This window comes from Haemaphysalis longicornis, unplaced genomic scaffold, assembly GCF_048455015.1.
Source record: "Haemaphysalis longicornis isolate Haplotype H1 unplaced genomic scaffold, Haemaphysalis longicornis Haplotype H1 scaffold_6, whole genome shotgun sequence".
NCBI classification, from domain to species: domain Eukaryota; kingdom Metazoa; phylum Arthropoda; class Arachnida; order Ixodida; family Ixodidae; genus Haemaphysalis; species Haemaphysalis longicornis.
The window spans coordinates 169,251,444-169,263,832 of record NW_027526407.1 but is presented as its reverse complement, the minus strand read 5'-3'; the positions used below and the strand labels follow the sequence as shown (position 1 = coordinate 169,263,832).

Below are 12,389 nucleotides of genomic sequence, written 5' to 3'. Positions count from 1 at the left end.
TTGCTTATGGGTGTTTGTGGCGATTAGGGCATCCTCTTCACACGGCCTCTGAACTCTTGTTGTTCAGAAAATGTTTTCGCTTCTTTGATCCCTCGCCCTCGTTATATATATCTACACATTTATTTTTACCCATTTTTGATATATGTCCCTATTTCCCTTCCTACATGTCTTTTGTATGCCTTATATTCTGTACCCATTGCTTCACCCAAGAAGACATTGCGGTGTTGATGAGCACTTTAAATAAATAAACAAATAAGCAAAAAAAAACAAATAAATAATAAATAAATAAATAAATTAACTATAAGAAGGTTTTCAGGCTTTCATTCTTCAGCAGGACAACTAGTACCGAAGCACCAAGTCGCGCTGTCCAGTCAATCGAGAGGGAGCTCCAACGAGACGCGACTTCTTCCTCCCAGCGATGGTGATGCAGCTTCCACGAGTTGCTGCCTCTTTCCCGTGTGGCCTTTTTGGCACATACCCACTCATTACGAATGGCCGGTGCTGTATACGCTTCTCTATGTTTTAAATGAGTATGGGGCTCGCGACGGTCTGCCTTACAAAATAAATAAATATTTGAAGTTCGCGGAATAAAATTAGGTCGAGTACCCTAGTCGGCGGAGCGTCACTCTTCTAGTGATTGTTAGTTGGAGGCGTGTGAATTGAGGAATTCTTATGCGGTTCTTGAATTTCTTCCGACGCATTGTGGACGCCCAGTTCTAGCATTTTTTTTACGTTAAAAAAACTGTGTGACACGACATAAACTGAGTTAGAGAGGGACACACCGCAAGTGCTTTTTGCCCTCACTCTTCAACTCTTGAGCAGATTTTTTTTTACATCTGTCTGGGTCATTTCGCACTGCTTTGCCTTAAGGTCGTGAACTTCGACCAACTCGCCAAACTCTCAACTCTGTGACCCCCTGTACTTCTTTAGAAAACCTGTAGCGTTGAAAGTCATCCGAGCACGTGGCGGTAAAGGCATACATTTTATTAAAAATCAACGATCAGTTGTAGCGCCGATATTTATTGAAGATACAGACGTTTCAAAAAGTAAGGTTCAAATGACCACGGCTATCAGTGGTTTTGCGACATCCTTCCTGCGTTCTTCGGATCCGAACACGCAAAGCATTCGTCTGTCAGGTGCACTCCTCATCGGCGGGAAACGACCTGACATATCTACAATGGCGCACTACGAGGTTGTGATCTGTGCTGAGACATACGCCGCTTTACTCGACTTCCGCTACCCAAGTCCCCACTTAGCCGAATGACGCCCTATTGATCAGAAATGGTCAGGCGAGGTGACAAAATCCTCGCGCAGATTCTCCGTCTTGGCAGCGGAGGGTGATGTCATCTTTACTGACGTGATCAGCGATGCTCTGGACGCCATAGTTGGCGAGCCGCCGATTGTTGTGTACAAGAGGGGAACTCAGGCGACATTGATAGTCCTGGCGACTTAGAACTTGGGCAGGTTGCCTTACCGAGCTCGAGGATCAACAAGACGTTCACTTGTGAGATAGGGAGCCCAAGTGAAAGAGGAAAGCGTGCCCGCTCTGAGTGAATTTATTTGCACGGCCGCTGGATGGGAAGGCGTCTTTTATCCCGCGGCCGTGTTATTTGTGTCACTTTTCAGCGCCATGAATTTATCTGATTGGTGCGTTCCTGCCCACTGCGGGGAGAATGGAATAAAGGGGAGTACCATGCTGTGTTTACATAATCTCGTGCGTGCAGGAAGCACAGTGTCTGCTCACTCAGATCCGGAACGATATAAACACTTTTGTAAAGTTTTTCTTTCTTCAATTAACTTCGTACTGACAGCTGCCCCGGCAGGACATTAACACCCACCCCCTTCGACCGCGCTACCTCGATTCCCAAGTGGGTTAAAAGTATCTTTTTGCATGATTTTAAGAGAGCTTGGCAAATTTATTGCCACCCACCATGGTGGCTCAGTGGCTAAGGCGTTGTGCTGCTGAGCACGAGGTCACGGGTTCGATTCCCGGCCGCGCCGGCCGCTGTCTTGGCGGAGGCGGAAAGAAAAACGCCTGTGTGTACGAGATTTCGGTGCACGTTATTATCCCCAGGGGGTCACAGTTAATCAGGAGCCCTCCACTACCGCGCGCCTCATCGCCTGCGTTGCGTCGGCGAGTTAAACCGTATACAATCAATCAATCAATCAATCAAATACATTGCCGCACAAATTTTCCGCCGTTCCAGTTAATCTTCGGCGTGCTTTGAATGGAGACATCCAGACACGCAACGCATTAAAAAAACGTTCGCATAATCTACCTCTTCCGTTCTACCCAGGAGAGAGAGAGAGAGAGAGAAACAACTTTATTGGCTCGCCTGCAGAACGAGAGGATCCCAGGACACCTCGAAGAGCCAGCCGTATCACCTCTGCCCGACCGGCGGCGCGTGTCATCGGGAGCCGGCCGTCCTAAACGGGCACTTATCTCGATTATCTGGCAGCGTCGTTGTAGCCTCGCAGTCGCGATGATCCCCCTTCGAGAGGTATACGCTCTCCTCCTGGACTGGAAGGTACTGAGCACAGCGCTCGTCTTCGTGCTCACGTACTTTGTGGGCCGTTTCTACCACAAGGTATCCAAGTACCCCAAAGGACCGTTTCCTTACCCTGTGGTGGGCAACCTGCTCAGTGAGTCATTGAACCTTGCTCCCGTCCTCTTTATTGCTTTGCTGAATCTATTTCGATGGGGGAGAGGCTTGGGTAGTGTCGACAAATAATATTCTCTCCATAGGGACAATTGAACACCGTTTCTCTCTTAGTTACCTGGTAATGCCTCCACTCATTTACTTGTGAGATTAGAGGCATTCAATGCAAGTAGCCTCTCCCAAAATCTATTCATCTCAAACTTCGGGGCTCCACTTCCAGTCAAGCTGCGCAGTGTGCTTCGATGAATGCAAACAAACACTGACGGCGCTGCAAAGTTTCATCTCAGCTAATAGAAAGACAAACCTGTTAAGACGCCTTCTTTAATGTGGCACAGAAAAGACCGCTTGTTACTTTGTGCGGTGCAAACAAGGTGGCATTGCAACAATCCAATCGTTGTAATTACCCACTCCCTCACTTCATTTCTTTCGGTTTAGACAAAAAAATTAGAAAGCAAGCATTCTATTTAACAATTTGCAAAAAAGAGCACGCCTGAGTTGTAATAAACGACGCGTGGATAGTTACTAAACGATGCCCAGTAGCAATAAACAGCCGTGGAAGTATGTCAAACTTTGGAACGGGTACGATGTATGGAGGATTGAGATATCGGCCCTTACAGCGAAAATGTCTGTTGTGGCACATTCATCCTGGTGCAGTATTCAAGAAATAGACCATTGTAGTATCTCCATTTTCGCACTTTTTTATGTTCTTTTTTTCAAGTTTCGCCTACAACACGAGTTTCTCGTATTCCTCAAGACGTCCCAGCTGGGGCCCAATTCTCAAAAGCGACCATCGTCGTTTTGAAGCGGTGAGATGTGTGCATGCAAATGCATGTATTCTTAGGCTGGGGCGTCGCTTGAGGAGGCGGGAAAAGGCAAAAAAAAAACACACACACACAACGCGCCCTTCTGGTCCACTCTGTACTTCTGCTCCAAAACAACGCGCTAAGCGAAGGTCACAATAGCGCGTCGTTTTGGACGAGGAATAGAGCGTGCACCAGGGGGAGCGCGCAATATTTTTTCTACAGTGTCCCGCCTCCCCAAGCGACGTCCTAACCCAAGAAAACATGCACTTTTCTGCCAACACCGCACCGCATTAAACCGACGCGCTTCCCTTTAGAGAATTAAGCTGCTGGTAGCTGATGTGACCAGTGGTTTCCTGTATTCTTGTGAAGGGAAGTTTTCGTGAAAGGAAGGGGAATCTTTGTTTTTATTTTCATGCAATGTGTCGCAAGTTGTCAAAACTTGGGCGCGTATCACAAATATTGGGTCTTTTGGATGAATGCGGTAGGTGCGAACCGAGTGATTTCTTTCCCTCCAGCGCTTAGAAAAGTGAAGAACCTTTGGGTCAAGGCGACCGAGTGGTCCTCATCCTACGGAGATGTCTTCACCCTCTGGATGGGAGAAAAACCGATGGTGGTGCTCAACAGCTACGCCGTCATACGAGAAGCCTTCCTCGACAGGCGGCACGAGTTCTCCGGCCGCTTTCCGACCAAAATGGGCGAGTTCCTCTTACCGTTTTGCTCCTACGTGGGTGTGCAGTCATTGACAAATTAAATGCAAACACGGAAATATAAACCATGACACATAAATAGCGCGACTTCTTTCCATGCATGTCAAGTTGACGCGTGGCTTAATTACAGTAAAAAAGTTGGGAAATCTGGCTTTCCGAACGTACCCATAGCGCACCATTATTTCACTTCCACAAACAGTATTTTTCAATTATGTCTGTTCTGGTTGATATTTTCGTGTTTATATTTCATTTTTCCGTGAATGTTGAGTCTTAGCGAAAATTTTCTAGACCATTCCAAAAGTGCATAGGTCGCAAAAAACATCGAAGTAGAAGGTTATATTTCAAGTGGTGCCCAAACATTTTACGCCAGAAAGGAAGAGAATACGCCCTTTTTTGTATTGTCATAAAATGTTTTGGACACAGTTAAACGTGAAGCTTGGGCTTTGATCTCTTTGTAGGCAAAATTCTTGGCTTGGCCTAGAAAAGTATGATAAAGGCTGTACGTGGTTGCTCATGAGTGTTGTATACGCTTTTTTATGTATGTTGTATATGTGTTGTGTACGCGCCTTGTATACGTGTTATGTGCGTTGCGCTGTGTTGTGCGCGCGTGTGTTTGCGTGTTGATGTACGTTCGTGCATGTACTTTCGGGATATACGCTTGAGGAGTACAAAAGCGAAAGTGTGTACGTTTTTGTGAGTGGGCGTACGTGTTGTGCATGTGCGCAAAAACAATCTCAAAAATATGAAACTTATGGATACGGCAATCAAAAACGCTGGTGGCATTGTCATAGCTGGCCAAGAAATCCCCTTCATTGCACTTCTGTGAATCCATTTTGAGATTACTGTGACCTAGGTGTCTTATCAACTGATTTACGTGGCTGTCCATGGTTTTGCCTCAGCTAATTGTACCGTTTCTTGCAGGTGCTTTGCAAGTTCAGAACGATCACGACATCTTGTTCGAGGATTACAATCCACGATGGAAAGCATTGCGAAAAGTGGCTATTTTGGCTGTGAGGTGAGACGATTTTCCACCTCACCACGTGGGAAACATGGCGTCAATTATTTTTTACCGCATCAAACAGTCTTCTAGCACTGTATGCGCATTCTAGCCTGCTGTCCGTCCTTTTGAGTTTCCAGTTTCCATTTTCTTGATGTGTGCTGAACTGCATTCTAACGTACCTGAAGCTTAATATAATTGTCTTGTTCGGCTGGGTCTTCATTTTACAAGAAAGCGAAGGTGAGGCATTTGGACCCATTTTCAATAAATTTCACTCTACTTTACTTTCCTGCAGGAAGTATGCTGTAAGTGAACAGTTGGAAACACTTTCCACTTCTGTTGTGGATGCATACGTAGATTCCTTAAAAGAAGGACCCCAACTAGTCGACTCAAAAGAGCCGTTTTATTTCATCCTCTTCAACCTCATAGGCACATCTGTCTACGGCGCAAAGTGAGTCCGCGTGTTTGCTTTCTCTCTTCCTTTGACGATTTCTGTGTGGTTTGATATAGTGCAGGTATGGGCGCACAACCTGCAACCGAACGAATAAGCGTTGACGTGTGTCAGTCTTTCGCTTGGCCTAAAAGTTAGAAGGAAGGGGAACCAACCGGAACTCCACTTGAGCTAGTTTGATCCTCATGTGTATCAACAGCGTATCAACGTTCTGGTGAGGGCGAAGCTGAACACTAACCACGGGGACGTCTTAGAACAGGCTTTTCTACGACAAAAAGAAAACCGAACTAGTCTTTTTAATTGGAAATTTGGAGCAAGTGCGATGCAGTAGAATTGGAAAAAATAAGGTATTTGTTTCTGAAGCCCTTCGGCAGCATTCTCCCTCGGTCGTCAATAAAATATTCTCAGCAACAGTCACACTATCTCGAATTAAAAGACTCACCTATTTGTGGATACACTTATTGGTCATTCCTCTAGAGTTGTTACGCCTTGATGGGGCATCTGGCGAAATACCAAGATTATTGGGAAACTGTGCGTAGTGCTGCTGCACGGCATTCATTTTTTTACGTAGTTTAGATACATTTCGTAATGTAAACGCACTTTGTAGCAGTGGTAGCAACAATCGTCACCGTCTCGCCTTAACTTCAATTTTTACATTGAGATTGGAGGCTACGCGGGATTGCATATACGTGGGCAATGTAACGCTCTGGCAAAAAACAGAAACAAGTGACAGTGAGCTGCATCTTACAGTCAAGCATGAAACCACGAGCAGTATGTTCGGCATCGATTACCCTCTTCTTTTGTTTCTTCTAATTAACGCTTTCAGCATTGCTAATGCGTTGGGCACATTAAACGTGTTGCGCAGATTTGACAAGGGTGGTGACGAGATCCGTCGCCTCCAGCGGCTCAGCGAAGAATTCTTTGAAACCGTTCCCGACGGCTTGCCGAGCGACATCGTGCCCTGGATGGGAATCCTTTACCGAAGCAGGGAAAAAAAGGCTGAAGCCAACACAAAGGAATTTGTTGCACTAACGGACAAACTCTACAGCAGGGCTGAAGCCGCCTATACTCCAGGTAACCTTGTAAATAAATTTGCGGGGCAATTAACGTTGAGCGCGTTTATTCCTAGTATACGTAACAGAGCTAGGTCACACGAGTTCAATCGTACAAAAAAACAAAATTCTCTCAACGCATTGTATATCGTACACTGCTGAAAACACCGGTTTGCTTTTTCTTCTCTGCTCCCCAGGAAAGGCAGATAACTTCACGCATGCCATGCTCGCCTCCCGGGAAGAAGCAGTGCTTGAAGAAAAAAGCGATGCGCAGTACCTGACCAAGGCGAACATGATTCAAGTTATCATCGATATCTTTGGTGGTGAGCACGTTTCGGGTAAAACCATTTCAGTTTTAGAGCCCCTATGCATGTTGAAGCGCAACTACGCTTTCTGAATAGGTGCCCTTGGCAGTTAACAAGGTATTTAAAAACTAATACGAAGTATTTCGTATTTCCACAGAGAAGGTTACACATTACCAATCAATAAGACTGGTGATATTGTGTGTTTTTATTACTATTTTCTCGTTCGCATGTTTCAGCGGCATCGGATACTTCAACAAGGACATTGCAGTTTCTAACGCTGAGATTGGCGAAGGAGCCGGCCTATCAAGAACGTATTAAAAAGGAGATTGACGAGAAAATTGGTAAGGGAATATTCTGCAACAATGACGTTATCACTAAGACCAAGTTGAGGGCAGGCAGGCGAACTTTCCACTTACAATGTGTACTTTTGGCATTGCATTTAGGGCTAACATGGGAGCTCGTGTCTGCCATTACTGTACCCGAGGGTTCCACCGATGTTGCCAAAGGCTTACAGCGCATGCGCAATGCTTGGTCTGCCAGTAATTGAGTTGTTTAGAAGTGTTGACGTAGGATGTAAATATTTATTTTAGTATGCACCGGTGAACGATGCGCAAGCATTTTCGCGAATGAAACATCAACGGGCTGAGGTTGTAGCTCTGTTTTAACGCAGTCACACAGTAATGGTATAGCCCCCCTCCCCCCCTCCGCGAGCTGAGCCAAACTTCTGGATAGGCCATGAGGAACATTAAGCAACTCAGGGTTGGACGTAAACTGACGTTGACCATCTGCATCGGTTCATGGGAGGGCCATCACTGATAGGGGTATTTCCTTCATTTCTGATTTGGCTCTTTTTAGTGTACTGAAACGTAGTGCTCGGACGTATAGTTAGGACGTTATCAAGATCGTTTAGGCACGGCGCATGCAGGGAACGTGTAGCGCGCATTTTCAGATCGCACTTGTGGCGCTGCCTGGCAGCTATTCCACACAGTGTGAGCCCCCAGCTGCGTGGGCGTCAGAGTGCAATGTTAATTAAATACTAGTGGCGTCTGCTTCCCAGGGCGCCGTCCACCCGTCTACGGAGACCGATCCAACCTTCCGTTCACCGTGGCGTGTCTGCTGGAAACGTTGAGATTTCACCCAGTCGCTCCGTTCGGCCTTCCACACAACACTTCGACTAACACCACAGTCGGTGAGCAGAAACGTACGCCTACGTTGCTCAGTAACGAGTCATTCTTTCCCACAAAATACTTCCTGAGTGCTGCTTTCTAAATGACGAACGTATTTAAAAAGAGATCAGATAGAGCAGAGTTGACCAGTCCATAGGAAGAGGAAGAAACAGCATAAAGTATAAACCCAGGTCATTCATATGCTTTTGTCAAATGGGTACACCCGGGCACGTTACGCGGGGACGGCTGCCAGAAAACCCAATGATTACATTTATTACTCTAAATAAATCGAATTTAGGATGGTTTTTGTCACTTGTTTTAAGGCAAACGTTCTGTCAGAAAATGTGAGGCTAGAAAGTTAGAACCAGCCGTAGTGACTCGGCGACTAAGGTGCCATGCATGCGAGCAATTGGATGAGTGTACGATCCCAATTCTCCTATCAGCAGCATAATGCCTTCCCCAGTATGTCCACGTAACGTAAAGACTAGTCGCTGAGGAAGTTTTCGTAACGACGAACGCGCATATTTACATTTATTACGTTTGCCTTAGCCTGCCATGCATCGCACCCTTTGATATAACGATAAACAGGAACAGAGGCTTGAGCAGAATCTTCTCAAGGCATCTTCATATTCAAAAGTTTTACTTTGAAGCAAGAGTTGTGCCACTTCGGACAACAGCGTAAATGTTTAGCAGGTTTATAATTTATAAATATCTTTGTGTGTGCTCGTTTTTCTTGTCTACCTTTTTGCGAGCAGGCGGGCTGACCATACCCAAGGACACGGGCATCATTTACAACATCTACGGGGTCAACCATGATCCAAAGCTGTGGGACGAGCCTGAGATATTTCGCCCAGAGAGGTTCCTGGACCCCTCGACCGGAGCTCTCCGCAAGGATGTTGGGCCCCTGCTAAGCTTCGGCTTGGGCCCCAGGTCCTGTCCTGGCGAGAAGCTGGCCCACGTGGACATGTTCTACATACTCGTGCGGCTCATGCAGAGAGTCACATGGGCCGCCCCCAACAATGAGCCCTCGAAAGTTAACATCGACAGCATAGGATCAAGCCTGTTCCTGGTCGCCGCCCAACAAGACGTTGTCCTTACCAGAAAAGCTTAACCAGCGTTCGCAGCATTTGCCGACGGCTGCGCATGGCTGCGGCGCCTTTCAATAATGGTCCGACAACTCCTGGGCTGAGATGACTTTTCTGTTCGTTCCTGTGCGTACTGCTGGTGCTTCACGCTTCTTGATAATAGCACCCTCGTGAGCGGGAACTGTGATCGGAGAACATGCTTCATAGAAAAAACTGAATGGACAAAACGTGTGAATTTCTGCCAATCAATGCTTTTTTGGGAATCGGCTTGTGAGAGCGCTGAATTGTTAGTAGCCTGAATGCTTGAGGCACATTTTTGTACAAAATTTTAGGAGTGTTCCAGGTAATGTTGTGATTCAGCGCGCCGCTACGCTGTGCGTTCGCGCGGCAAGTGTGGTGTAGTGCGGGGCAACTTCGTTTGCTTGACGGTAAAGCCGCCGTCCTCAAACAAGCTATGACACGTTGGAGCGTTTCCGCCGCGCGGGCGCTTGCTCTGATGACTCACGGCTTATACTGTTGCAAAATGAGGGACAATTGGGAGTGTGTAGAGACTTAAACCTGTGAGCAGACTCCGGTCGCCGAGATCCCCTCTCTCCCATTTCTCAGGCCTCAGACTCAACGCGCGCCGGTTCTCGCGAAAACGTGAGAGTGTTCTTGCGCGTCTGTATTTTGTTCGGGTGGCGTGCAAAGCACTGTGAAATCTGAGTGACCGTTTGCGCTTCGGGTTTTAAATACGCGCACCCTTAGAGCGCGTTTCATCGGCCGGCAGCATCAGATCTTGCTGTTGCTCTGTTCGAGTCATACTGCAAGCTCTTCCGGAATGGCTCTGTTCCTGTACCGTCGCTGATCATCTATTGTCATGCAGTAAAACCGTTGGGCGTTGCCTTTGGCTCTTTGCCGCCAACACCAAGGCATCTGCTTATGCTCGCTGTTCGTTCCCCACGCTACCACAACAAGATGGAGACGACGGAGCCCTGGTTCGGGGATGCCTTCGCCAATGTAACAGTACTCAATGGTAGTTTATTTCCCAGTCGTTACGTTTGCGGTGAAAGGAACGAGAAAACCAGGTGACCGTCTATCCAGATACAAACCAACCATCTGCCTCAGCCACGTGCCAGTAGAGCGAGCCCATGGCACACGGTTCTCGTGGCGAGCTTCGTTCTAGAACTTCATCGAACAGCATTTTAGCTCGCAGCACTTTGGCGCTGGCTACTGTAGTCTGACGACGGCGTTGGCCTCATTACGGAGCGAAAGAAGGGAGAACTGAATGCAGAAAGAAAACGGGTCAGGATAGTTGCGAGAGTGTGCGGGGGAGGGCGGTATTTTGAGGCGGTTCGCGGTCCTCCCCTGCGGCAACGCATGGCGAAAATGCGAGGGGGAGGCAGTGAGAAATGGTGGGCGGTGGCGACACGCTGCGAAATAACGCCATAGCAGCGCTGGCCATAATGCGCTCGACGATGACGCGTTTACTTCCTGAGACGCAGTTCGTGGACCCTTCCCGAGACGCAGTTTGCGATCACCTCCTGAGATGCAGCAGCTGTGTGCCGTGACCGAGAAGTTTGCAGTTCGCGCTGCACATGAATTTCGCATTAGGGAGTATAGTAATCGTCAGCCATTTTTTAGCACAGAATGTCTTGCATCGGTCTTCTTCCCGGCTCTTGAACAGATCAGCTGTGAACTAGGCTGCTTGTTTCCTCGTGGGGTGAGAAACACCTGCCTAACTCGTGAACAGTCTTGAATGCTTTTACGGGCGATGCCCCTTGGGTGCTCGGGCTTTCGGAGTCTCCTGTCGTCGTCGTCGTAATAATCGTCGGCTCAAGTAGTCACGGTAATAAAACACCGGGGTATTCATTTCTTCTCGCTCTATAGAGCGTAACGCGCACTAAAAAACGCTGGGACCGTCGTTTTCCCTCACGTTGAAACGCTTCGTAACCCGTACTAAAAAAAACACCGGGGGCTCGTTTACGCCTCGCGCTAGAGCGCTTCGTGCATCAAAAACACAATAATTGTGCAGCAATGCTGTATACCTCTACCCCAATGGTTTCATCTTCGTTGGGGAAAACTCCAAGGTGCCAAAAATACACCTATAGACTGCATGCTTCACCCCTCCCCACGTTGCGTTAGTGGAGATGGGCCGGGATTTTTTTTCATTCAAGCCTCAACACCTGAGTCGGAGGGTATCTTGGGCCCCATAAAAAAAGTTCGTGACGGACGTGTACATACGCTTACGCCAATATAACTGGGGAAAGTCATAAATCGCATTCTGTGATAACCTAAGCTCACTCCGAGATATACTAGGGCCAGGGTTGCGGCAGACCTCTTTCTGTGGCCGTTGTACGACTTTTTTGCGGGTACACTTACACTTTTCAATTCGCCGCGCCACTTTACCGGCTTTGCTATATGACATGCCGGTTCACGGACTTGTGTTTCAATTGGCACGTGACGCATCACCGAAGGACAGTGACAACGTCTGGCACAGGGTTCACGACCAAAGTATAGACGGCGACGCTTACATCGCACCACACCACTTGTGATAGGACAACTTTGTAAAAGGAGTTATAAAAAAACTCCCACCTGCCCTCGCGGGAAACCCTGTGTAGATGCGACGCATAGGCGGAGCGGAGAAGGGACCGCGTTTTATAGCGCGCATAACGTTGAGGGGACTGCGTAAGCCGGTCCCAGTCGATGACGACGTTGGCGTACATGTAAACCGGCGTGGACTCTAGGTGTTTGAGCCAAGCGTGGATGTTGCTTCGCCGGAGAACGGCACACCGGTTATATGCGCAGCGCGCCCGAAGGAGAGGAAACCGCCGAAGAGAGAGTACTGCACATGCGCCGGCCCCAGCGCATCTGCCGCGGCTATGACGCAACGTGCCGCGGCTATGACGCAACACAATCCACTTTAATCCAATCCAAGCCAAGCCAAGCCAATCCAATCCAATCCAATCCAATCCAACCCAAGCCAATCCAATCGAATCCTATTCAATGCCCCTCGCGAGAGAGTGTTCGGTATTGGAGAGGAGAGGGGGTGAGCGGCGGAGAGCGCGGCTGGCGCGGCGAGGAGAATGGGGGAGGGGCGGAGAACGCCGACGACAACGACGACGCCGAAGGAACAAGGCGAGTGAATCAGATGCTCTGCATCTAAAACATTGGCAAGGCTTGC

At 48.0% G+C, this 12,389-nt stretch overlaps 1 protein-coding gene across 1 annotated transcript; it reads left to right on the top strand.

Moving 5' to 3' along the window:
- Window positions 1-2,396: 2,396 nt before the first annotated feature.
- LOC144141258 (cytochrome P450 1A1-like) lies at window positions 2,397-9,313 on the top strand. Its single transcript, XM_077672823.1, has 9 exons — window positions 2,397-2,643; window positions 3,979-4,158; window positions 5,092-5,185; window positions 5,463-5,618; window positions 6,484-6,692; window positions 6,868-6,993; window positions 7,212-7,316; window positions 8,033-8,164; window positions 8,897-9,313. The coding sequence occupies exons 1-9, from the start codon at window positions 2,484-2,486 to the stop codon at window positions 9,250-9,252; spliced, it is 1,518 nt and encodes a 505-aa protein (XP_077528949.1). The 5' UTR covers window positions 2,397-2,483; the 3' UTR covers window positions 9,253-9,313.
- The last annotated feature ends 3,076 nt before the right edge of the window (window positions 9,314-12,389 follow it).